The sequence below is a fragment of the Agelaius phoeniceus genome, chromosome 22 (genome assembly GCF_051311805.1).
Source record: "Agelaius phoeniceus isolate bAgePho1 chromosome 22, bAgePho1.hap1, whole genome shotgun sequence".
Lineage (NCBI taxonomy): Eukaryota > Metazoa > Chordata > Aves > Passeriformes > Icteridae > Agelaius > Agelaius phoeniceus.
The window spans coordinates 1,900,057-1,924,422 of NC_135286.1; the positions used below are offsets into that span (position 1 = coordinate 1,900,057).

At 44.1% G+C, this 24,366-nt stretch overlaps 1 protein-coding gene across 1 annotated transcript; it reads left to right on the forward strand.

Moving 5' to 3' along the window:
* Window positions 1–118: 118 nt before the first annotated feature.
* Window positions 119–17,513, forward strand: HDAC1 (histone deacetylase 1). The gene is made up of 14 exons (XM_077189608.1): window positions 119–564; window positions 4,348–4,460; window positions 4,864–4,981; window positions 6,186–6,260; window positions 7,891–8,029; window positions 9,360–9,501; window positions 10,537–10,629; window positions 11,209–11,317; window positions 12,250–12,390; window positions 13,906–14,014; window positions 14,101–14,231; window positions 15,579–15,725; window positions 16,164–16,236; window positions 17,060–17,513. The coding sequence occupies exons 1-14, from the start codon at window positions 516–518 to the stop codon at window positions 17,085–17,087; spliced, it is 1,467 nt and encodes a 488-aa protein (XP_077045723.1). The 5' UTR covers window positions 119–515; the 3' UTR covers window positions 17,088–17,513.
* The last annotated feature ends 6,853 nt before the right edge of the window (window positions 17,514–24,366 follow it).

The window sequence follows — 24,366 nt, forward strand, 5'->3', positions numbered from 1 at the left end:
GGGGGCCTCGCAGGGCCGGACTGCCATGGGATGGGGTATGTGGGGTGATGCCCGCGGGGCACGGACCCCACTGGGGGTACACGGACCCCACTCGCACCAACTCAGCCCGGGGAGCCCCTGGGACCCCCCTGACCCCACCTCAGCCCTGGGAGCCCCCCCAGACCCTCCCTCGCTCACCCCCTGCCCTGGGGTCCCCCCTCCCCTAGGATGGTTCAGCCCCCCCTTAACCCCCCCTCAGGGAATGGTTCCTCCCCGCCCACCTGGACACTCCTCAGCGATGGTACATCCTCCCCCCTCCGTCCCCCGCCTCAGTGGTACAGCCCAAGCTCCCCCGGCGCTCAGCCTAACTTGCTAGGTGCCGCTGCGGCTTGCGATTGGTCAGCTGGCGAGAGGGGGCGGAACGGAGAGCTGCGATTGGACGAAACAGCGCGGGAGGCGGGGCCGCGGGCCCGGGGCGGGCAGGGTTGGTTGCGCGGCGCGGCGGCGGGTCGGGCGCTGTGAGGGGAGGCAGGAAAATGGCGCTGACGCAGGGCACGAAGCGCAAAGTCTGCTACTACTACGATGGTGAGGGGCTGCGGGCACCCGCCGGGGCCGCCGGGCCGCGGGGGAGCCGTCCCGGGGCGGGGGGGAGTGGGGGGCTGAGGGGGCGGGGTTGAGGGGTGGGGGGAGAATGGGGGGGTGAGGGGTCACTGAGGGGGAATGGGGAGGGGCGGTGAGGGTAATGGGGTCACTGAGGGAGGATGGGGGTGCCGGGGGTGGGATGAGAGGTTGGGAATGGGGGATCATTGGGGTCATGGAGGTGAGGGGGGTTTAAAGGTTTGGGGATGGATCTTGGGGGTATTGATGGGCAGGGGAGGTCAGGGCATGGGGATCAAGGGTGGCGTGGGAGGGCATGGCAGGGATGTGGGGAGCACTGGGGAGGAGAATGGGATGAGAGGGGAAGATCGGGGGGCTGGGATGGGGAAATGGGGAGATTTGGGGGAAGATCAGGGGGATGAGGAAATGTGAGGCTTTAGGGGAAGATCAGGGGGATGAGGAAATGTGAGGCTTTAGGGGAAGATCAGGGGGATGAGGAAATGTGAGGATTTAGGGGAAGATCAGGGAGATGGGATTGGGAAATGGGGAGATTTGGGAGAAGATCAAGGGGATGGGGAAATGTGGAATTTGGGGATTTGGGAGATGGGAAAGGCAGGGAAATGTCCAGGTTGGTGAGAGGGGCTCGAGGCCAGGAGAGGCTTTGGGGGCTGAGATGCTGGAGGAGGATTTTGGGGAGGTGCTGGACGGGCTCTGAGGAGACTGAGCCACTCCTGGGACAGCGCTTTGGGGTCAGGAGGGGACAAAAAGGATTTGGGAGCCAGGCTGGCTGTGTGTGCAGGGAGCCAGGAACATCCTTCAGCTCTGGCTCCTTTTGGGGCTGCCCGAGCAGCAGAAAAATCCCAAACCCTTCCCTGGGTGTCCTGTGGGGCTGAGAAATCCCAGTCCTGCCCCTCTCCCTTCCCCTGCTCCTTTTTCACTGGCTCTGGGCTCCCCTTGTGTCAGAGACCTTGTGCAATCCTCTGAAACCAAATAAAAACTTCTTCTTGCTGCTTTTTCCCTCTCTAAAGATGTGCCCAGTGCAGGAGCAAATCCTATCCTATTTTTTCCCCTCTAAAATATTATTTTTTCCCCTCTAAAATGTGGGGTTTTTTCCTAAAAATGTGATTTTTTTCCCTCTAAAATGTGATTTTTTTTTCTAAAAATGTGGGTTTTTTCCCTCTAAAAATGTGATTTTTTTCCCTTTAAAATGTGATTTTTTTCTCTCTAAAAATGTGATTTTTTTTCCCTCTAAAAATGTGATGTTTTTCCCCCTTAAATGGGAGATTTTCAGCCCTGCTGGGTTCTAATTTTTAAAGGCATTTAATTCTATCTGAAATATGAAATAAGAGCAGCTGTTTTGTTTGAAATGCTGCTGCTGCCCTGCAGGTCTTTGCTGCACAAGAATTTCACAAATGTGAGTTCCATACTTTGTGGTGAGATTTTAATGCCTTTTTTTTAAATTTTATTTTTAAGTGCCTTTTAAATTTTTAACTTTTAGTGCCTTTTTCTTTGTAATTTTTAAATATTTTTTTTGCTTTTTCACTGTTCATTTCTGAGCAGCTTTTGAACATCCACAGCTGAGGGAGTAAAAAAACTGGGAGGAAATAAATAATTTGTTCATTTTTTTTCCCACCCTGGGAGGTTAAAACAGCCCAACCTGGTGGTGAGAATTCCCTGAATTTTATGGGATGAAGGAATTGGGGTGTGAGGGAAGCTTTGGATGGAATTTCTCCTTTCAGAGCTCCCTTTGGAGGGATTTAACCCCAGCAGATAATGCTAAATTCACATTTTTTAATCTGCTCTGACATCCAGGGATGTGCTCAGCACAGGGAACACGAGCTCAGCCTTGGCCCATTCAAAAATGGGGATTTTTTAAAAAAGCTTCACTGAGTTCTCTGCTTGTATTTTCTCTCTGCAGAGCCTCAAATATCTCTTGAAATTTCCCCAAAATTTTGATTTTTGAGGTGGTAAAAATACATCCCTGAAAGTGGCACGGTGTGGATTGGCAACATTTCAGAAAATGGAATTATTTCCAGTGGGGAAAAAAAATTTAGATTTAAAAAAAAGTGAAAGAACATTTCCCCAGAGCTCCACAAACAGGAGAAGATTTGCTTGAATTTGGGATTTGCACTTCTGGCATCTCCTGAAAATCCATCCATGGCCAGAGGAGGGAAAACTGCTTGTGCTGAAGGTGCAGGGCGCTGATGAAATCTGAATTCTGCTCTCTGAGTCACTGGCCAGACTGGATTGGAGCTCCTGCTTCCCAAAAGGAGCAGGACCAGCTTGCTCTGCTTCCCCAGCAAAATGAGGCTTGGGAGAGATTCCTGCTCCCTGCAGCCAAAGGGGAAATCTGAAAGGGAAATTGCTGGGAATTTCTGGGAAATGAGCGCCCCAGGGAAAGGAGGTGGGGTAAAAATCCCATTTCTCAGTTTGGAGCGGGAAATCCACATCAGGAGGGGACTTTGGGGCCATAAGAGAATTCCTGAGGGGTGGCTGGGAATGCTCTGGGGGTTGGAAGGAAGAAAAAGGGGTGAAAAGAAGAGTGGGGCTGTAAAAGCAGAGCTGGGTGGTGTTGGCAGAGTTCAGAGTTCCCTGGATCCCGTTTGCCTTGGGTAAACAGGAGGAAAGTGAGGCTCAGGCTGGGAGTTCCTGGGCTGAGTCACTCCCTGAGCTGGGGTGAACTGCAGGGCTCCTGCTGGGGCTGGGAAACAGCCCTGGGACTGGGACTGAGCCCAAACCTGGGAAACAGCCCTGGGACTGAGCCTAAACCTGGGGAACAGCCCTGGGACTGAGCCCTGAGCCTAAACCTGGGAAACAGCCCTGGGACTGAGCCCAAACCTGGGAAACATCCCTGGGACTGAGCCCAAACCTGGGAAACATCCCTGGGACTGAGCCTAAACCTGGGAAACAGCCCTGGGACTGGGACTGACCCCAAACCTGGGAAACAGCCCTGGGACTGAGCCCTGAGCTCCTCTGCCCCCCAGATCTGGGAAACATCCCTGGCACTAAACCCTGAGCCCCTCTGACCCCAAATTTGGGAGAACATCCCTGGCACTGAGCCCTGAGCCCCTGTGAGCCCAAAGCTGGGAGGATTCCTCCTCTGCTCTGCCCCAGCCATGCCATGGATTGGGTTGGGAGATGATCCAGCCCCTTTCCAAAGGCAGGGACACCTTGCAATGGGTGGCATTCCAAATTCCCTGGCTCCAATTTTAGGGGCAGCCCTGACTCCATGGATATCCCTGGAGATTCCCAATCTTGGAGATTCTTCCTCTGCACTGCCATGGAATGGTTTGGGTTGGGAGCCATGGGATGGTTTGGATTCAGAGCTATGGAATGGTTTGGATTCAGAGCCATGGAATGGTTTGGATTCAGAGCTATGGAATGGTTTGGATTCAGAGCCATGGAATGGTTTGGATTCAGAGCCATGGAATGGTTTGGATTCAGAGCCATGGAATGGTTTGGGAGCCATGGGATGGTTTGGGTTGGGAGCCATGGGATGGTTTGGATTCAGAGCCATGGGATGGTTTGGATTCAGAGCCATGGAATGGTTTGGGTTGGGAGATGATCCAGCAGCACTGATCCAATTCCAGCCTCTTTCCTCTGGCATTCCAAATTCCCTGTGTGAAATTTGAGGGTGAAAACCCTGAATCCATGGATTTCCCTGTGCCAGGAAGGTGGGAAATCCCTGTCACTGCTGGAGGAGAAACAAATCCCAGAGGAGCTGATGGTTCCCCCTGCAGGAATTGCTGACAAACTCCTTTCTGCTTCCAGGGGATGTTGGGAATTATTATTATGGCCAAGGACACCCCATGAAACCCCACAGGATCCGCATGACCCACAACCTCCTGCTCAACTATGGCCTCTACAGGAAGATGGAGATCTATGTAAGCTCATTATTGGATGTTATAATTAATGTTTCATGCTTTAATTGTGGAGCTTTTCTCTGGGAGGAAAGGAGCAAACCCCAATCAGTTGTGTTGGTGCATTTCTGGTTTCTTCTCAGAAAGTGAGGGGTTCTGTGCTTCAGAGAGGCTTTGCAGCCAGCAAAACTGATTTTAATCCTTGAAATTAAATTTATTTCCACGTCTGCCTATGTAACACTCACCAACAGTGCCATTCTTACCTCTCAAATTCACTTTTTCCTACTTAGCACTGCTGCTTTGATACTTCTCACAGTTCCTGGGGGGAAATGTGGCACTGGAAATGGGAACTGGGAAGGGAGTAAATCCCAAAGTAAATCCCAAAGCAAATCCCAAAGCAATCCTTGCTGTGTTGCTGTCCTTGCAGCGTCCCCACAAGGCCAATGCAGAGGAGATGACCAAGTACCACAGCGATGATTACATCAAATTCCTGAGGTCCATCCGCCCTGACAACATGTCTGAGTACAGCAAGCAGATGCAGAGATGTGAGTGGTGCTGCAGCTGAGAACCTGGAAGTTTGGGATAAATTTCTGACTTTGCTGCTTTTTTTTGGGGGGGATTTTTCTGGTGAATAAAGGATTTAAAACCAGGTCCCACTCTCCAGCTCAAGGAGCTGAGGGAAATCCTCTCACCTGGTTGTATTTTGGGTTTTTTTTGGGTTTTTTTTGCCTAAATTTCTTTCCTGGCTTGGAGATGACAGAATTGCTCCATTTCTGACCTGTGTGGAGTTTGTGTTTGTGCTCATCTTCAACCAGAAGAGTTGGTTTAAAACCAGCACATCTAAAACCAGCAAATTAAAAAAGCCTCAAATCCTCAATTCTACCCCAAATCTGAAGGATTTTCAGGCATTTCATCAATACCTGATGATTTTATGGGTTAATTTTTATTCCAACCTCTCCAATCCATGGAGAGGCTCTTTAATGGTACAAAAACCTGATTTGGTGTCTCAGCCACTCTGAGCTGATGTTTTTATGGCAAAATAAATTTCTAACCAGCCCTGCCAACCAGTGGGGAGAGCTCAAGCTTCATTTAAACAACATTTCACTCTTGGAAACCCCCTGAGAGCTGAAGGGGACAGATATTTCTGCAGAGGTTCATGATTAATACACACTGAAAGCTTCCCCCAGCCCAGGATATTCTTTAATCCACCAAATGCCATCCAGCAAAATGGATTTTTATACCCAAAGTGACCTGTTTACCCCTGGAGCAGCCACAGCTCATGAACACTCAGCTCTCTCTGGTGCTCAGTGTTTTTTCTGCACTGTTTGTTATTCCTGCAAAAGTCAAAATGTGAATTTGAAACATGCAAAGGACAGAGCTTTTCTTCCACAAAACCTGCTGGAAAGGGCATGAGCAATCTCTAATTCCATTTTGGCATGCCAGGCTTGGGCAGAGTAAATCAAAGGGCCTGAAGTTTAATTTCTGGTAATGAGTGACTATTTTTAATGGTGGAATTAATTACAGCAAGAATTTATTGAGGCTAAAACTCCAGTAGGGCTGAGAAGCCAAAGCTGTGGGATCTGAAGTCAAAGGAGTGTGCAAAGTGTCAGCCACACATTTCCATTGCATCATTTGATCTCTGCATTTTCTTTAACACTTTTGGCCACTTTACAAATCCAAATATTGGGGTAAAGTTCTGATTTTATTTCTGCTTTTATTTTAATGATTTTTTTTCCCTTTCTCTTCCAGTTAATGTTGGGGAGGACTGCCCTGTGTTTGATGGGCTCTTTGAGTTCTGTCAGCTCTCTGCTGGAGGCTCTGTTGGTAAGATCACAAATCCTGTGGATTTTTTATTGTGTTTTATTTTATTTTCTGTCTCTGTGAACCTATTGCTGATTTAATAATGAAATCCAGATTTCTCCAAGCTCTCTGCCTGTTGAATCCCTTTTCATTTGTTAATCACTAATTTGGGTTCCCTCCCTGAAGGAGTGAGGAGCTCTGTAACAACACCAGTGAGTTAAAACAAAAAAGAAAGAGTTAAAACAAAACCACAACAGCACAGTTGAATAAAAAAAAAATCAACCTGAGCTTTACATTGAAATAAAAGTTGTAAAAGTCTCACTCTGAGCAGGCACAACCTGAAAAGGAAAGACCAGTGTGGCTTAGGTGCTGTTTTTTTAAAAAAAAGCAGAAACTGAAAGGTTTGAGAGCTGGAACATTGAAATTTTATTTTTTTTTTATTTTCTCACAAGTCCCAGCAGAGCTGTTTGTGTGCACAGCCTGAGCTCTGTGGCTGCTGCTGCCACAGTGACACCTCCAGCCTGGATTTCCTGTGCCAGCAGCAGCCTCTGAAGCAGCTCTGTGCTCTCTCTGCTCCCAGGGCTGCAGAATTCCACAGAATTCCTGATTTATTGGGAGCCTGGCAGGTTCCAGAACGTGCAGAATGTTGGTGGAAGGGGCTGGGGTAGGGGAACTTCCTCTGGATGCATTTTCACTCCATGACCTGAACAAATCTCAGCTCAAACCTTGCTCTGCTCAGGGCTCTGAGAAACCAGAGTGAGCCCAGCTGGGTGCTGGGTTTGTGGGGATTTTCCTGCTCTGAGGCAAAAGTGGGAAAGGGTGAGAAATATTTCCCATTTCCCTTGGTTTGTGGGGACATCCAGGATCAAACCTTTGATTCCCAGTCAAAACTGGGAAAAAAAGATGAGAAATATTTCCCATTTTCCCTTGGTTTGTGGGGACATCCAGAGTCAAACCCTGGAGGAGGAGCCCCCAGGAACCCCTGGGAGGAGCTGGAGCTTCCCCTCAGGCTCTGATTGAGGCTTTTCCCTCCTGCCTTAATTTCTTGTAATTGGGATTTCCTCCTGTGTGGGATTTCCTCCTCAAGCCTTGCTCTGTTCAGGGCTCTGAAAAACCCAGATTGTCTCCAGAGTGACCCCAGCTGGGTGCTGGGTTTGTGGGGATTTTCCTGCTCTGAGGCCAAAGTGGGAAGGGATGAGAAATATTTCCCATTTCCCTTGATTTATGGGGACATCCAGAGTCAAACCATGGAGCAGGACCTTTGTGAATCCCCCAAAAACTCCAGGGGTTTCTGGAGCCCCCAAAACCCCAGGGAGGAGCTGGAGCTTCAACCTCAGGCTCCGTTTGAGGCTTTTCCCTCCTGCCTTAATTTCTTGTAATTGGGATTTCCTCCTCAAACCTTGCCCTGTTCAGGGCTCTGAGAAACCCAGATTATCTCAGTGTGACCCCAGCTGGGTGCTGATTTTTGGGGAATTTCCTGCTCTGAGGAAAAAGTGGGAAAGGGTGAGAAATATTTCCCATTTTCCCTTGATTTTTGGAGACACCCTTTAGCAGGGAGCTCCCAAAAACCCCAGGGAGGAGCTGGAGCTTCCCCTCAGGCTCTGTGTGAGGTTTTTCCCTCCTCCCTTAACCTGTGTGGGATTTCCTCCTGCAGCCAGTGCTGTGAAGCTGAACAAGCAGCAGACAGACATTGCAGTGAACTGGGCTGGAGGTCTCCACCACGCCAAGAAATCAGAAGCCTCTGGGTTCTGCTACGTCAACGACATCGTGCTGGCCATCCTGGAGCTCCTCAAGTACGGGCAGCGCCTCTGCCTCCTCTTCCTCACTGCTCCTCCTCAGCATTTTTCATTTATTCTGGGTGTTTTCTGGGTTTTTTTGGGCTCTGCTCCCCTCTCTCCCAAAAGGGATTTTGGAAAAAAAAAACCTACAAAATTTTTGGGAATGTAATATATAATATGTGATATATGACATATAATATATGACATATAATATATGACATATAATATATGATATATAATATATGACATATAATATATCATATATAATATATAATATACGACATATAATATATGATATATAATATAATATAATTTAGCACATGCCATGACATTACATTATATGATATGATATATAATATATGATAATATGATAATATATAATATATAACATATAATATGTAATATGTAATATATAATATAATTTAGTATATGCCATGACATTACATTATATAATATGGCATATAATATTATATAATATATAATATTTAATATATGATATGATCTAATATATAATATATAATATGATACCATGTGATATAATGTAATATATTATAATATAATAAATATATAATATATACTAAAATATAACATAAAATACTATAACATTACACAGCATAACATGTAAAAAAATATATAATAATATGCATAATATATTATAATATATGAGATATATAATTATAATAATTCTAATACAGATTATTATGTACTATAGTTATCTATTTTATTAGAAATAATTATAATATTTTTACTATTACCATAAATATACTCGTTATAATATTATGATAAATATTATAAAAATTATATTATATTTATTGTAAATTAATTAAATTCTAATTTTGGGTGATTGTGAATCAATCCCAGCTCCTCTGGGATTTATTTCTCCCCCAGCAGTAGCTGGGCTCTCCCTGGCACAGGGAAATTCATGGATTTCTCTCCCTGGCACAGGGAAATTCCTGGATTCAGGGCTCCCCCTGAAATAAGAGAGAGAATTTGGAATTCCACCAGGGCAGGGTTTGCCTCAGCAGGAGCAGAGGATTTTTGGAGCTTTTTGGGTGTCACATTATTTTGCTGCTGTTCTTTGTCCCACCCATGGCTGTGTGACAGCCTCTGGCTCCAGGCAAACCTCGCTGTGGGAGGCTTGGGCGGAAAAATGTGCAGAAAAATGTGCAGAAAAAAATCTGCATAAAAATCCACTTTATTGGCTGAATCTGAACCAAACTCAGCAGCAAAAATCACTTTATTTTCTGTCCCACTGCTGTCCCTTCCCCTGTAGATCCTGGCCTGAATTCCCTGCTCTGGAGGCAGTTTTTTCTTAGAATAAATGCAATATTCTGATTTTTTCCAGGTACCACCAGCGAGTGCTGTACATTGACATCGACATCCACCACGGGGATGGGGTGGAGGAAGCTTTTTACACCACAGACAGGGTCATGACCGTGTCCTTCCACAAATATGGAGAATATTTCCCAGGAACTGGGGACCTGAGGGTGAGAGCCACCAAATTCCCAGGAAATCTGTTTTTTTTTTCCAGCTTTTTGGGGGGTTTATTCCAGCTTTTTGGGGGTTTTTTCCCAGCTTTTTTGGGGGATTTTTTCCAGCTTTTTTGAGGTTTTTTTTCCAGCTTTTTTGGGGTTTTTTTCCAGCTTTTTTGGGGTTTTTTTCCAGCTTTTTTGTTTTTTTTTTTTTCTTCCAGCTTTTTTGGGGTTTTTTCCAGTTTTTTTGTTTTTTTTTTTTTTTTCAGTTTTTTTGGGTTTTTTCCATTTTTTTAAGGGTTTTTTTCCAGCTTTTCCACCCTGTCCCTGTGTGACACCCATTTGCTGAGGGCAGAGGGGTGGATGATCATTTTTTAAAGCCAAATCTCCGCTCTCAGTCTCTCTGGTGGGGTTGTGCTCACAAAAATGACTCCAAAGGTGACATTTTGGTGGCTTTGCAGCCCCAGCTTGGTGACACAAACTCTTGGTGAAGGTTTCTGAGGGAGTGGATTTTTATTGGCACTTCCTGCAGTGACTCAGAGTCTCACCTGTCACTTGTGACATTACCAGAACTTCTGTTCTCAGGGGTGAAAGGTTCTTTACTTACTTTTAAGGGATTTTTACAAGAATTGTGATTTTTTTTTTGGTCTAAATCCTCTCATCTTTCACATGGGATTTGTATTTTTTCAGCCCTACCCAGAACTTGGTGCTGCACCATAAATGAAAAAAAAACCAATTTTTAATAAACCACTTGTCTGTGAACGTGATAAAACCTTAAAATGTATAATATTTTAGTGCAGAATATTTTATTTTTATTTAAAAGCAGAATTTAGTGACTGAATAAATTCAGTGACTGAATAAATTCAGTGACTGCCCAGCCCAGCCCAGCCCAGCCGGCTGCTGCTCATCTCTGCAGTAAATCATTAATATTTAACAATATTAATTACTCTGGCTTAATATCTGGATGAGGCTGGGTTCCAAGCTTCCTTTCCCAGTTTGGGGCAGGATTTGGGTTTCTGGTGAGCTCTGTTCTGCTCTCTCAACCCGCAGGACATTGGGGCAGGCAAAGGGAAATATTACGCTGTCAATTATCCCCTGCGGGACGGCATCGACGACGAGTCCTACGAAGCCATTTTCAAACCTGTGAGTGAAACCTCCTCTGCTCAGGGATCCTCTGTGCTCCCACTTTGTCCTCAGGGCCATTCTTTAGGGGATTTTATTGAGTTTTTGTGGGATTTTTTTTTTTTTTAATGGGACAAGATTCAACCAAGGGCTCTGTTCTCCCCCCAGAACAATCGGGGTCTGTTGGGAGCTCCTGGGTGTGAGAGCCCCAGTGTTGGCTGGGGATTGAATTGTGCTGGGGATTGAATTGTGCTGGGGATGGAATTGTGCTGGGGATTGAATTGTGCTGGGGATGGAATTGTGCTGGGAATGGAATTGTGGAAAAGCCCAGAGCTGAGCAGGGTCCATGAGCTCTGCATGAGGAGGTTGTAGGGTTTCAATCCAAGGATTTGGCCCCCTTGGGTTGTGGGGACATCCAGAGTCAAACCTTTGGGCTGGAGCTTTGTGGATCCCCCACAAACCCCAGGGAGGGGCTGGAGCTTCACCTCAGGCTCTGTCCCAGCTGTGGGAGCACCAGGCATGGCCTGACAGGCCTGGCTGTCACTGTGCTGCTGTGACAGTGGCCTGTGGGCAGGGGGTGACAGAGCCTTTGTTTTTTAGGTGATCTCCAAGGTGATGGAGACGTTCCAGCCCAGCGCTGTCGTCCTGCAGTGTGGCTCTGATTCCCTGTCTGGGGACAGGCTGGGCTGCTTCAACCTCACCATCAAAGGTAGGAGCTGAGCTGCTGCTCAGCAGGAATGCCATGGAAAAGCTGGCATGTTGGGAAGGATGAGAGTTTGACAAGAAAGTCTCACAGATGTGTGTGTGCTTGGCAGAAAGATTTTTACATGTAGAGTCTGATGAAGGAGTAGAAATTAAAGCAAGTTTTGATATAGAAGAAAAGAATTGCTGAGCCAGTCTGACTGGATAACCAAGGAGGCAAAGGGGGTGTGAGTTATCATGAGGGGTTTGTATGGCTTAGAGCAAAGGATAAACCCACCCCAAACCAGATGTTTTTACCAAGCACAAAGAAGCACAGGCAAACAAGGCAGCAAAGTGGCAAGGAGAAAAAAGGTCTCAGAAAGCAAGAAAACTGAAAACCAACTTCTAGCTTAAACTGTAATGTACTGACTGTTAGTGATTGGAGAACAGTAACATGAATATGGTAATTACAGGAGTTATGATAGGCTGTAGATAAAAGTTAAGGTATAGATTGGTTCTGCTGTGTTGAGATGCTCAGGAAAGAAAAGCACAGAATGCATTGTAACCAAAAGAAAAGTGTAGAATGCATTGTGACCAAAAGAAAAGCACAGAATGCATTATAACCAAAAGAAAAGTATAGAATGCATTGTGACCCAAAGCAAAGTATAGAATGCACTGGAACCAAAAGAAAAGCATTGAATGCATTTGTAACCAAAAGAAAAGTAAAGCATTTGTAACCAAAACCAAAGGGTCTCCAGGCCTGCCTGCAGCTGGAGCTGACAGCTGTGGGCACAGCTCTGTCACCCATGGCCCTGGACTGCTGGAACCTCTTGGGTACAATAAACTGCATTTTGGATACAATAAACTGCATTTGGAGAGCCCCTGGAGTCCCACATCCCTCATTCAGGCTCTTACACTGGCATTGATAGCACAAATGTCACCTTTTTATTTGCACTGCAGGCCATGCCAAGTGTGTGGAGTTTGTGAAGAGCTTTAACCTGCCCATGCTGATGCTGGGAGGAGGGGGGTACACGATCCGCAACGTGGCGCGCTGCTGGACCTACGAGACTGCTGTGGCTCTGGACACTGAGATCCCCAATGGTAACCACCCCTGGAGCCTGGGGCAGGCCTGGCCTCACTGATACCCCCCTGCCTCTGTTTGCAAAGCCAGGAGGCTGCTGAGGAAGGCAGGAGCCTCCCCTGAAATGGAGAATGTGAACCCTCCCCACCCCTCTGAATTGCTATAAACTTTAAATTAAGGGGCTCTCAGGCAAAAATATGGGAGCAGGAAATAACAGTTCTTTAATAGGGAAAAGAAAAAAATAAAAGGATAAAAAGGATAAAATAAACAATGCAGTGAACTAAACCAACAGTGCCAGAGTCAGAACCCAGCCTGACACCCTGTGGGTCAGGCTGTTGGCAGCAGAACCATTGGAATTGTGGCTCAGCCCTCCTGCAGTGCCAGGGCTGGTTCTGCTGGAGCAGGGATCCTGGAGAAAGGTGCAGTCTCTGCCTCTGCAGATCCAGGGCAAGAGGCAGCTGCTGTTCCTCTGGGCAATCCAGTGCAGAAGCCGTGCTGGTGTTCCAGAATCTCCAGATTCTATCCGGGTAGGAATGTTTGAAATCTCAGATTATATCCAGGTAGGAATGGTTGAAATCTCAGATTCTATCCAGGTAGGAATGGTTGAAATCTCCAGGTTCTATCCAGGTAGGAATGTTTGAAATCTCCAGGTTATATCCAGGTAGAAATGGTTGAAATCTCAGATTATATTCAGGTAGGAATGTTTGAAATCTCCAGATTCTATCCAGGTAGGAATGCTTGGCTCCTCCCTCTGGGCTCCCATCTGCCAATGGGATGCTGTAGTTCTTATCAGCCATGCAGGGACATTCCATAGCTGTTATCAGCAGGTGTCCCCTCCTGAGGGAGGAGTGATTGTGGTCACTCAGAGAGAGATAAGGCAAACTGCCCACTTGATAAAAGATAATCTGCCATGCAGATGGTAACAGAATCCACCCTGCCTTGCAGTCTGGAACACCCCCAGAGCTCAGGTGTAGAATTTGCAGGCAACCCCAACAAGGGAAGAGATGAGAGTCTCGACTCCATGTTTCAGAAGGCTGATTTGTTATTTTATGATCTATATTATATTAAAAGAAAATTATATACTGAAACTATACTAAAGAATAGAAGGGAGGGGAAGGAGAAAGGAAAGGAAAGGAAAGGAAAGGAAAGGAAAGGAAAGGAAAGGAAAGGAAAGGAAAAAGGAAAAGGAAAAGGAAAAGGAAAAGGACAAGAATGATAATAAAATCTTGTGACTGACCAGAGAGTCCGAACCAGCTGGGCTGTGATTGGCCATTAATTAGAAACAACCACATGAGCCCAATCCCAGGTGCACCTGTTGCATCCCACAGCACAGATAACCATTGGTTACATTTTGTTCCTGAGGCCTCTCAGCAGGAACAATCCTAAGGAAAGGATTTTCCATAAAATGTGTCTGAGTCACTCAGGGCCGTGCTGCTGCTGCTGGGCTTCTCTTACCTCTGCATGTTCCCTTTGGGATTGCTGAGTGCTGTACCCTGCTGATAATCTGGTGTTAATTACCATTAATTTCCCCTCAGAACTTCCATACAACGACTACTTTGAGTACTTTGGGCCAGACTTTAAGCTCCACATCAGCCCCTCCAACATGACCAACCAGAACACCAACGAGTACCTGGAGAAAATCAAGTGAGCACTGGGGGAACGGCCCTTCCACGGGGCTGGGGGCCTTGGTGGCCCTTGGTGACCAAGTGTCCTTCCCTGGCTGGCTCTAGGCAGAGGCTCTTTGAGAACCTGAGGATGCTCCCTCACGCTCCTGGCGTCCAGATGCAGCCAATTCCTGAGGATGCTGTCCAGGAGGACAGCGGGGATGAGGAGGAGGACGATCCTGAAAAACGCATCTCAGGTTGGGGATGGGGATGGGTTAGAACTGGGCTGGGATGGGATTGGGCTGGGGAATGGAATTGTACTGGGAATTGTACTGGGATTGGGCTGGGGAATGGAATTGTACTGGGAATTGTACTGGGATTGGGCTGGGGATGGGATTGGGCTGGGGATGGGATTGGGCTGGGGAATGGAATTGTACTGGGGATTGTACTGGGATTGGGCTGGGGATGGGATTGTACTGGGAATTGTACTGGGATTGGGATTGAGCTGGGAATTGTGCTGGGGATGGGATTGTACTGGGAATTGTACTGGGATTGGGATTGAGCTGGGAATTGTGCTGGGGATGGGATTGTACTGGGAATTGTATTGGGGATGGGATTGGGCTGGGGAATGGAATTGTACTGGGAATTGTGCTGGGATTGGGCTGGGAATGGGATTGTGCTGGGAATTGGGCTGGGGATGGGATTGTACTGGGAATTGTATTGGGATTGGGATTGAGCTGGGAATTGTGCTGGGAATTGTGCTGGGGATGGGATTGGGCTGGGAAATGGAATTGTACTGGGAATTGTGCTGGGATTGTGCAGGGGATGGGATTGGGCTGGGAATTGTAATGGGATTATACTGGGAAATGGAATTGTACTGGGAATTATGCTGGGAATTGTATTGGGGATGGAATTCTACTGGGAATTGTGCTGGGAATGTGCTGGAGATTGAATTGTGCTGGGATTGTGCTGGGAATACCCCAGAGCTGAGCAGGGTCCATGAGCTGTGCATGAGGAGGTTGTAGGGTTTCAATCCAAGGATTTGGCCCCCTTGGGTTGTGGGGACACCCAGAGTCAAACCCTTGGGCTGGAGCTTCGTGGATCCCCCACAAACCCCAGGGAGGGGCTGGAGCTTCACCTCAGGCTCTGTCCCAGGGTTTCCACTCCTCTTTCACCCTCTCTGCTTTGAATCCATGCCCACCTCCCTGCTGGATTTCTGTAGGACAGGGCCCTGCAGGATCTCTCCTGCCAGCTGATTTCCATGATGGGAAAAACCTGGATTTTTAAGGGAGAATTCCAGCAGTTGCTGAGGGCTGGGACAGAATCCTTGGGAGAATCCTGGGTGTTAAAAATTGAGTTTTCTCTCCAGTTTGGGGTCTGGCAGACAGATTTGGCAGTGTCAGGTCTGGACATCCCACTGTGCCTAATCCCACTTGCCCACATGATTTTGGAGCAGGTGGGGAAGGGATGAGCTCAAAGATTCATCACCTACCACAAAAAATGCTTTGATCACACCCTAACCCTGATTTCTGTGAGCTCCACTCAGACAATGAATGCTGGGAACCTCCTGAGGCTGAAATCTGCTCTGTGCTCTCCCCTTGCAGTCCGAAATTCCAACAAGAGAATTTCCTGTGACGAGGAATTCTCGGACTCCGAGGACGAGGGCGAGGGAGGGCGCAAGAACGTGGCCAACTTCAAAAAAGCCAAACGTGTGAAGGCAGAGGAGGAGAAGGAGGAGCAGGAGAAGAAAGGTGAGCACCAGAGCTGCCTGCAAGCTTTCCTCCTCTGTGTCTTTCATTTCATTTTTTCCTCCTCTGTGTCTTTAATTTCATTTTTTCCTCCTCTGTGTCTTTCATTTCATTTTTTCCTCCTCTGTGTCTTTCATTTTTTCCTCCTCTGTGTCTTTCATTTCATTTTTTCCTCCTCTGTGTCTTTCATTTTTTCCTCCTCTTTGTCTTTAATTTCATTTTTTCCTCCTCTGTGTCTTTCATTTCATTTTTTCCTCCTCTGTGTCTTTAATTTCATTCTTTCCTCCTCTGTGTCTTTCATTTCATTCTTTCCTCCTCTGTGTCCTTCATTCTTTCCTCCTCTGTGTCTTTCATTTCATTCTTTCCTCCTCTGTGTCTTTAATTTCATTCTTTCCTCCTCTGTGTTTTTAATTTAATTTTGATTTTTTTTTTTTTCCCCAGATGAGAAAGAAGAGGAAAAAGCAAAAGAGGAAAAAGCAGCAGCAGCAGCAACAGCAGCAGCAGAGCCCAAAGGGTGAGCCTGGCTCCTCCTGCCATGCCCAGGGGGTTTAGGAGGATTCCAGGGCTGAAAAATCAAAATTCTGCCCTTTCTTTCAGCAATGGATGAAAAAATCGGATTTTTAATATGTTAAATATAATTGGTAATAGATTTGAATTATAAAGGAATAATAATTAAATTCATATTAGTTAATTAAAATAATAAAATAATAAAATAGATTAATTAAATTAATAATGATTAGATTAATTAATTCATTTAACGATTTTATTATTTTAACTTAATGATTAGATTAATTAATTAAAATAATAAATTAGTTGAATAAATTAATTGAATTAATAATGATTCGATTAATTAATTAAAATAATACAATAATTACATAAATATTAAATTAATGGTTAAATTAATAACAATTCATTAACAATATATTTTAAATATTATTAAATATATTGAAATAATACATTTTAATATAATTAATAATATATTTTGAATATTATTAAATATATTAAAATAATATATTTTAATATAGTTAATAATATATTTTAAATATTATTAAATCTATTAAAATAATATATTTTAATATAATTAATAATATATTTTAAATACTTTTAAATATATCAAAGTAATATATTTTAATATATTTAAATTAAATTAAATTAAATTTTAGCTGAAAATCAACCAAATAAGCAACACTTTTAAGCCTTGTTATTCCATCCAAACCCAAATTAAATGAAATTTTAGCTGAAAATGAACAAATAAGCAACACTTTTAAGCCTTGCTGTTAGATCCAAACCCAAATTATGGATTTCAACCAAATCCTTCTCTTTTTTTGCTTCCCCAGGGTGAAGGAAGAGACAAAATCCACCTGAGTGGCTGCAGCTGCTGTGGCTTTGGCTCCTGGGCTGCCTCCTCCCCACAGGATTTCTATTTTCTAGATGTTTTCTGTATATATTTCTATATAATTGTACAAATGACTGGAGAACTGTAAATTATTCCTGGCTGCAGCCCTGGGAGCAGCCCAGCTCTGGTGCCCAGGGAGTTTCACCCTTTGCCTTCCACTTCCCTCCTTGGTGTGGCTCTAAAAACACAAAAATCACTTCCTCCCCTCACCTTTCTCCAAAATAACCTTGGAAAAAAATAATTGAAGTAGAAGTAGTGTCTGCATTTCAGGTTAGGTGGAAAGATGGCCATCAATTCTTGGTTTTTTTGGAATTTATTTCCTTTTTTTTTGCTGGTTTTAATGGGAAAATTCCCAAACGAAGCCTGGGAGAGACTTTTGTGGTTTCCAGTTAGATTCCACCAAGAGAAAAAACACAAAAAAACCAAAATCCTGCCCAGCTGGTGCCACTTCTCAGGGTCAAAATTGTGCAGTTCTTGAGCAGAGTTGGCTCCTCCCTGCAGCAAACTTGGGGAAAGAGGTGAAGCAGCTGAAAAGAAACCTGAAAAATTCCCTTTTTTTGTTGTGTTTTTGCTTTATTTTATAAAGTGAAGCAGCCCCAGATCTGGAAATTATAAAATTTTAAAATGGAAATCACCCTCAGGGGGTGGCTCAGCTTTCCAAGATGTGGATCCAGGGATTGTGGCAGCGTTTGCTGCAGCTCCAGGGAGGAGAGGGCTGGGATTTTTTACTGGGTTTTTATTCCCTTCTCTGGCTGGGGAGAAAATTCCTCCCCTTTTGGCTTCATTTTTCTCCTGAAAGCCCAGAAATGCCTCAAAGCCAGCCCAGAGCCCGGCTGCCATCTTTTCTTCATGTGTGTCCTTTAAAAAATCTTCAAAAACCCAATTTTTTCCTGATTTTTAAGCCAAGTTTTCCAACTGAATTCCCCTCCCAAGGCCGGTAAATCCCAAATTTTTAATCCTGCTGGAACAGCAGATGGGGCTCTGAGCATCTCCCACACCATCCTCACCCTCAAATCTCCTCTGGGACCTTTTTCCCTCTCCTTTTTTACAGCATGGACTGAAAAAAAAAAAAACAAAAAAACCCCAATTTTTATGGGGGAAAAAATTCGGATTTTTAAAAAAAAAAATTAAATTTTTTTTTTTAATTTTTTTTCAGGCAATTCCCATTCTCTGCTCTCCTTTCTCAGGGGAGGGGGGGGAAAATCCCTGTGGAATTCTGGAATTTTGGAATTTTGGGATTTTGGAATTTTGGAAATCCGGAATTTCGGAATTCTGGAATTCTGGAATTTTGGAATTCTGGAAATCTGGAATTTTGGATTTCGGAAATTTGGAATTCTGGAATTCCGGAATTTTGGAATTCCGGAATTTTGGAATTGTGGAATTTTGGAATTCTGGAATTTTGGAATTCCGGAATTCTGGAATTTTGGAATTTTGGAATTCTGGAATTTTGGAATTCCGGAATTTTGGAATTCTGGAATTTTGGAATTCTGGGATTCTGGGATTTTGGAATTCTGGAATTTTGGAATTCTGGAATTTTGGAGTTCTGGAATTTTGGAATTTTGGAATTCCGGAATTTTGGAATTGTGGAATTGTGGAATTCTGGAATTCCGGAATTCTGGAATTTTGGAATTTTGGAATTCTGGAATTCTGTAATTCCGGAATTCTGGAATTTTGGAATTTTGGAATTTTGAAATTCCGGAATTTTGGAATTCTGGAATTCTGGAATTTTGGAAATCTGGAATTTTGGAATTTTGGAATTCTGGAATTTTGGAATTCCAGGGGTTTTGCACCCTCCCACGGGGGCCCTGCTGAGGTTTCAACTCCGATAATGCTGCTAAAAACTTCCCACAGCTTCTTCTTCAAAGGGTTTATTTTTTTAATTCCTCCTTTTTTTCCCCCTCACCGTGGAGTTTTTTAATCTCTTTTGGGCTCTGAGTGAGGTTTTCACTCTGATTTTTGGTGGTTTTATGTGAAACAAGAGGGAGATCAGTGGAATTTTGTGTCTGGGCGAGGCGGGAGGGACGGGAGGAGAGGGGAAAATCTATTGGGGTTTTTTAAAGAAGCGTTTATTTTGAATTTTCAGAACCTTTGTAATAAAACTGCTCCATTTCTAGGCTTGGTCTGCTTTGTCCTTAATGAATTCCTTCATTTTCACACCTTTTTTTTGGGGGTTTTTTTGGGTTTTCCTGGAGATCCCAACAAAAAAATTAGAGGTGGAATTAAGATTTGAAAAATGAGGCATTATTAATTAATTAATATATGAATTAAAATGAGGCATAAACTTAATTAAGATTTGAAAAATAAGGCATTATTAATTAATTAATATAAGAAAAATAAGGCATTAATAATTAATTAAGATTTAAAAAATAAGGCAATAATAAATTAAGATTTGAAAAATAAGGCACTAATAATTAATTAAGATGATAAAAATAAGGCATTAATAATTAATTAAGAGAAGAAAAACAAGGCATGAATTCCCCCCTCCTTTGAGGAATGTTGGTTCAATTCCATCCACCAAAACATTTCATTTCTTTATTTATCCTACACTTGAAAATCTGCTGGGATCTCTTCTGTAAATTGTTATTTCCTTCGGAAATGATTTGGGATTTTTATTTTTAAGAAACACCCTTGGGATTCTCCCTGGGTCTGGAAAAAGGAGCTCAGAACATGATGAATTTTGGGCATTTTTGGGGGTTTTTTTGGGTGATTTTATTCCCAGATTCCACCTGGGTCCCCACCCCTGTCCCTGGCTGGTTTTGTGGTTGGAATGGAGCAATTTGGGAATAATAAATTAATGGGAAATGATGGATTTCATTCATCTTTGGGCTGAATTTAAGGGATTTTATCCAGAATTCAGGAGGATAAAAATTCCTTTATTTATTTAGGGGCAGCTCCCTTGTGGAGCTGAGTGCGGATCCCACCTGAAACGGCCACAAAACCCCAAATCTGCTCTTTTTGGACTCAAAAAAAAGCAAATTTTGTGTGTGCCCGGCTCACTTTGGGTGCTGGAGCAGCCCCATCCTCCCTCCCCCCATGGAATCCTCCCCTTCTGGAGCAAAACCTCTGGAATTCCAACGGGATCTCCCCAAATTCCCCTTTTCCAGCATCCCTAAAATGGCTGCCAGCTGCTCCCAAATCCCCCCCAAAATTGGGTAAAAAAACCCCATTTATTTCACCCCTCTGCTCAAATAAATGGATCCCTTTGAGGAGCAGATCCCTGATTTTGGTTTCCCTGCATCAAATATGGGAAATTTTTTGGGTATTCCCACCAACCTCGAGCCTGGATGCTCCCAAATCCTTCAAAATTGGGTTAAAAACTCATTTATTGCACCCTTCAGCTCGAAGAAATGAATCCATGGGGGAAGCAGATCCTTGATTTTGGTTTCCTTGCATAAAACGTGAAATTTTTAGGATATTCCCACTTACCTTGAGCCCAGATCCTCCCAAATCCCAGTTTGCCTTCAAAATTGGGTTAAAAACCCCATTTATTTCACCGTTCTGCTCAAAGAAATGAATCCCATCAGGAAGCAGATCCTTGATTTTGGCTCTTTTGCATAAAACATGGAATTTCTGGATATTGAGGAATACCTCAAGCCAAGATGCTCCCAAATCCCACTTTGCTCTCAAAATTGGGTAAAAACCCCAATTATTTCACCCTTCTGCTCAAAGAAATGAATCTCACCAGGAAAAAAAAATCCATCATTTTGGTTTCCTTGCATAAAACCTGGAATTTTGGGATATTCCCACCTACCTGGAGGCTTGGGAAGAGCCTGGATGCTCCCAAATCCCCTTCAAAATTGGGATAAAAAACCCATTTATTTCATCCTTCTGCTCAAAAGAAGTGAATCCATTTGGGAAGCAGATCCTTGATTTTGGTTTCCTTGCATAAAACGTGGAGATTTTGGGTATTTCCACCTACCTCAAGCCTGGATCCTCCCAAATCCCAGTTTGCCTTCAAAACTGCGTTAAAAACCCATTTATTTCACACTTCTGCTCAAAGAAATGAATCCCTTTGAGAAGCAGATCCCTGATTTTGGTTTCCCTGCACAAAACATGGAATTTTTGGGGTATTCCCACCTACCTGAACCCTGGATGCTCCCAAATCCCACTTTGCCTTCAAAATTGGGTTAAAACCCCATTTATTTCACTGTTCTGCTCAAAGAAATGAATTCCCTTGGGAAACAGATCCTCGATTTTGGCTCGTTTGCACAAAACATGGAATTTCTGGATATCCCCACCTACCTCAGGCCTGGATCCTCCCAAATCCCACTTTGCCTTCAAAATTGGGTTAAAACCCCAATTATTTCACTTTTCTGCTCAAAGAAATGAATTCCCTTGGGAAACAGATCCTCGATTTTGGCTCTTTTGCATAAAACATGGAATTTTTGGGTATTGATGAATACCTCGGGCCTAGATCCTCCCAAATCCCACTTTGCCTTCAAAATTGGGTTAAAACCCCATTTATTTCACTGTTCTGCTCAAAGAATTCAATCCCTTTGAGGAGCAGATCCCTGATTTTGGCTCCCTTGCATAAAACATGGAATTTTTGGATATTCCCACCTACCTCAGGCCTGGATCCTCCCAAATCCCAAACCCCCTTCAAAATTGGGTTAAAAACCCCATTTTTTTCACACTTCTGCTCAAAGAAATGAATCCCCTTGGGAAGCAGATCCCAGATTTTGGTTTCCCTGCACAAAACATGGAATTTTTGGATATTGATGAATACCTCAAGCCTGGATCCTCCCAAATCCCACTTTGCCTTCAAAATTGGGTTAAAAACCCCATTTATTTCACCGTTCTGCTCAAAGAAATGAATCCCCTTGGGAAGCAGATCCCAGATTTTGGTTTCCCTGCACAAAACATGGAATTTTTTGGGTATTCCCCCCTACCTCGACCCTGGATACTCCTAAATCCCAAACCCCCTTCAAAATTGGGTTTAAAACCCCATTTATTTCACACTTCTACTCAAAGAAATGAAGCCATTTGGGAAGCAGATCCCTGATTTTGGTTTCCCTGCACAAAACAAGAAATTTTTAGATATTGATGAATGCCTCAAGCCTGGATCCTCCCAAATCCCAGTTTGCCTTCAAAACTGGGTTAAAAACCCCATTTATTTCACACTTCTGCTCAAAGAAATGAATCCCCTTGGGAAACAGATCCTCGATTTTGGCTCGTTTGCACAAAACATGGAATTTCTGGATATCCCCACCTACCTGGACCCTGGATATTCCTAAATCCCAAACCCCCTTCAAAATTGGGTTAAAACCCCATTTATTTCACACTTCTGCTCAAAGAAATGAATCCCATCAGGAAGCAGATCCTTGATTTTGGCTCTTTTGCATAAAACATGGAATTTTTGGGTATTGATGAATACCTCGGGCCTAGATCCTCCCAAATCCCACTTTGCCTTCAAAACTGGGTTAAAAACCCCATTTATTTCACACTTCTGCTCAAAGAATTTAATCCCCTTGGGAAGCAGATCCCTGATTTTGGTTTCCCTGCACAAAACAAGAAATTTTTAGATATTGATGAATACCTCAAGCCTGGATCCTCCCAAATCCCAGTTTGCCTTCAAAACTGGGTTAAAAACCCATTTATTTCACACTTCTGCTCAAAGAAATGAATCCATTTGAGAAGCAGATCCCAGATTTTGGTTTCCTTGCACAAAACATGGAATTTTTGGGTATTCCCACCTACCTTAGGCCTGGATCCTCCCAAATCCCAAACCCCCTTCAAAATTGGGTGAAAACCCCATTTATTTCACACTTCTGCTCAAAGAAATGAATCCCCTTGGGAAGCAGATCCTCGATTTTGGCTCTTTTGCATAAAACATGGAATTTTTGGATATTGATGAATACCTCAGGCCTAGATGCTCCCAAATCCCACTTTGCCTTCAAAATTGGGTTAAAAACCCCAATTATTTCACCTTTCTACTCAAAGAATTTAATCCCCTTGGGAAGCAGATCCCAGATTTTGGTTTCCTTGCACAAAACATGGAATTTTTGGGTATCCCCACCTACCTCAGGCCTGGATGCTCCCAAATCCCACTTTGCCTTCAAAATTGGGTTAAAAACCCCATTTATTTCACACTTATGCTCAAAGAAATGAATCCATTTGAGAAGCAGATCCCAGATTTTGGTTTCCCTGCACAAAACATGGAATTTTTGGATATTCCCACCTACCTCAGGCCTGGATCCTCCCAAATCCCAAACCCCCTTCAAAATTGGGTTAAAAACCCCATTTAATTCACTGTTCTACTCAAAGAATTCAATCCCTTTGAGGAACAGATCCCTGGTTTTGGCTCTTTTGCACAAAACATGGAATTTTTTGGATATTCCCACCTACCTCGACCCTGGATACTCCTAAATCCCAAACCCCTTTCAAAACTGGGTTAAAAACCCCATTTATTTCACCTTTCTACTCAAAGAAATGAATCCCCTGGGGAAGCGGATCCCAGATTTTGGTTTCCCTGCACAAAACATGGAATTTCTGGGTATTCCCACCTACCTCAGGCCTGGATCCTCCCAAATCCCACTTTGCCTTCAAAATTGGGTTAAAAACCCCAATTATTTCACCGTTCTGCTCAAAGAAATGAATCCCCTTGGGAAGCAGATCCTCGATTTTGGCTCTTTTGCATAAAACATGGAATTTTTGGATATTGATGAATACCTCAGGCCTAGATGCTCCCAAATCCCACTTTGCCTTCAAAATTGGGTTAAAAACCCATTTATTTCACCCTTCTGCTCAAAGAAATGAACCCATTTGGGAAGCAGATCCCAGATTTTGGTTTCCTTGCACCAAACATGGAATTTTTGGGTATTCCTCCCTCCCTGGACCCCGGCTGCTCCTTGCCTTTGCCAGGGTGCAAACAACGCCTCAGAATTTCATTTTTTTTCCCCTTTTCTCCCACCAAACCATCAGGGGCAGGGGCTGGGAGAGCTGGGAGCAAAGGCACGAAATGGAGGAGCTGCCATGGAAAACCATGGGCGGGAGCAGCTTCCAGGGGAAAACCCAAAACCCAGCGCGGTGCAGGTGACAGGAGCAGGGACAGAGGCTCCATTGTCGCCTCCCTGTCCCTTTGTTCGGGAAATCTTCGCTCCCAGCCCTCGCCTTTTGTGCTCCTTTCAGCCCACAGCAGCTAATCCCGCTCTAAAAAAAAATTAAAAAAAAAATTATTTAAATTGAAAGAAACCAAGCTTCAAATCGGGAATTTCGCCTCATCGCGGGGAAAATCCTCATCATAATAAT

Excerpts from the sequence above, each read along its gene's own strand:
- HDAC1 (XM_077189608.1), top strand. The coding sequence starts at position 516 with ATGGCGCTGACGCAGGGCACGAAGCGCAAAGTCTGCTACTACTACGAT. Across the intron at positions 4,461-4,863 it reads ACAGGAAGATGGAGATCTAT|CGTCCCCACAAGGCCAATGC; the intron begins GTAAGCTCATTA and ends CTGTCCTTGCAG. Across the intron at positions 9,502-10,536 it reads CAGGAACTGGGGACCTGAGG|GACATTGGGGCAGGCAAAGG; the intron begins GTGAGAGCCACC and ends CTCAACCCGCAG.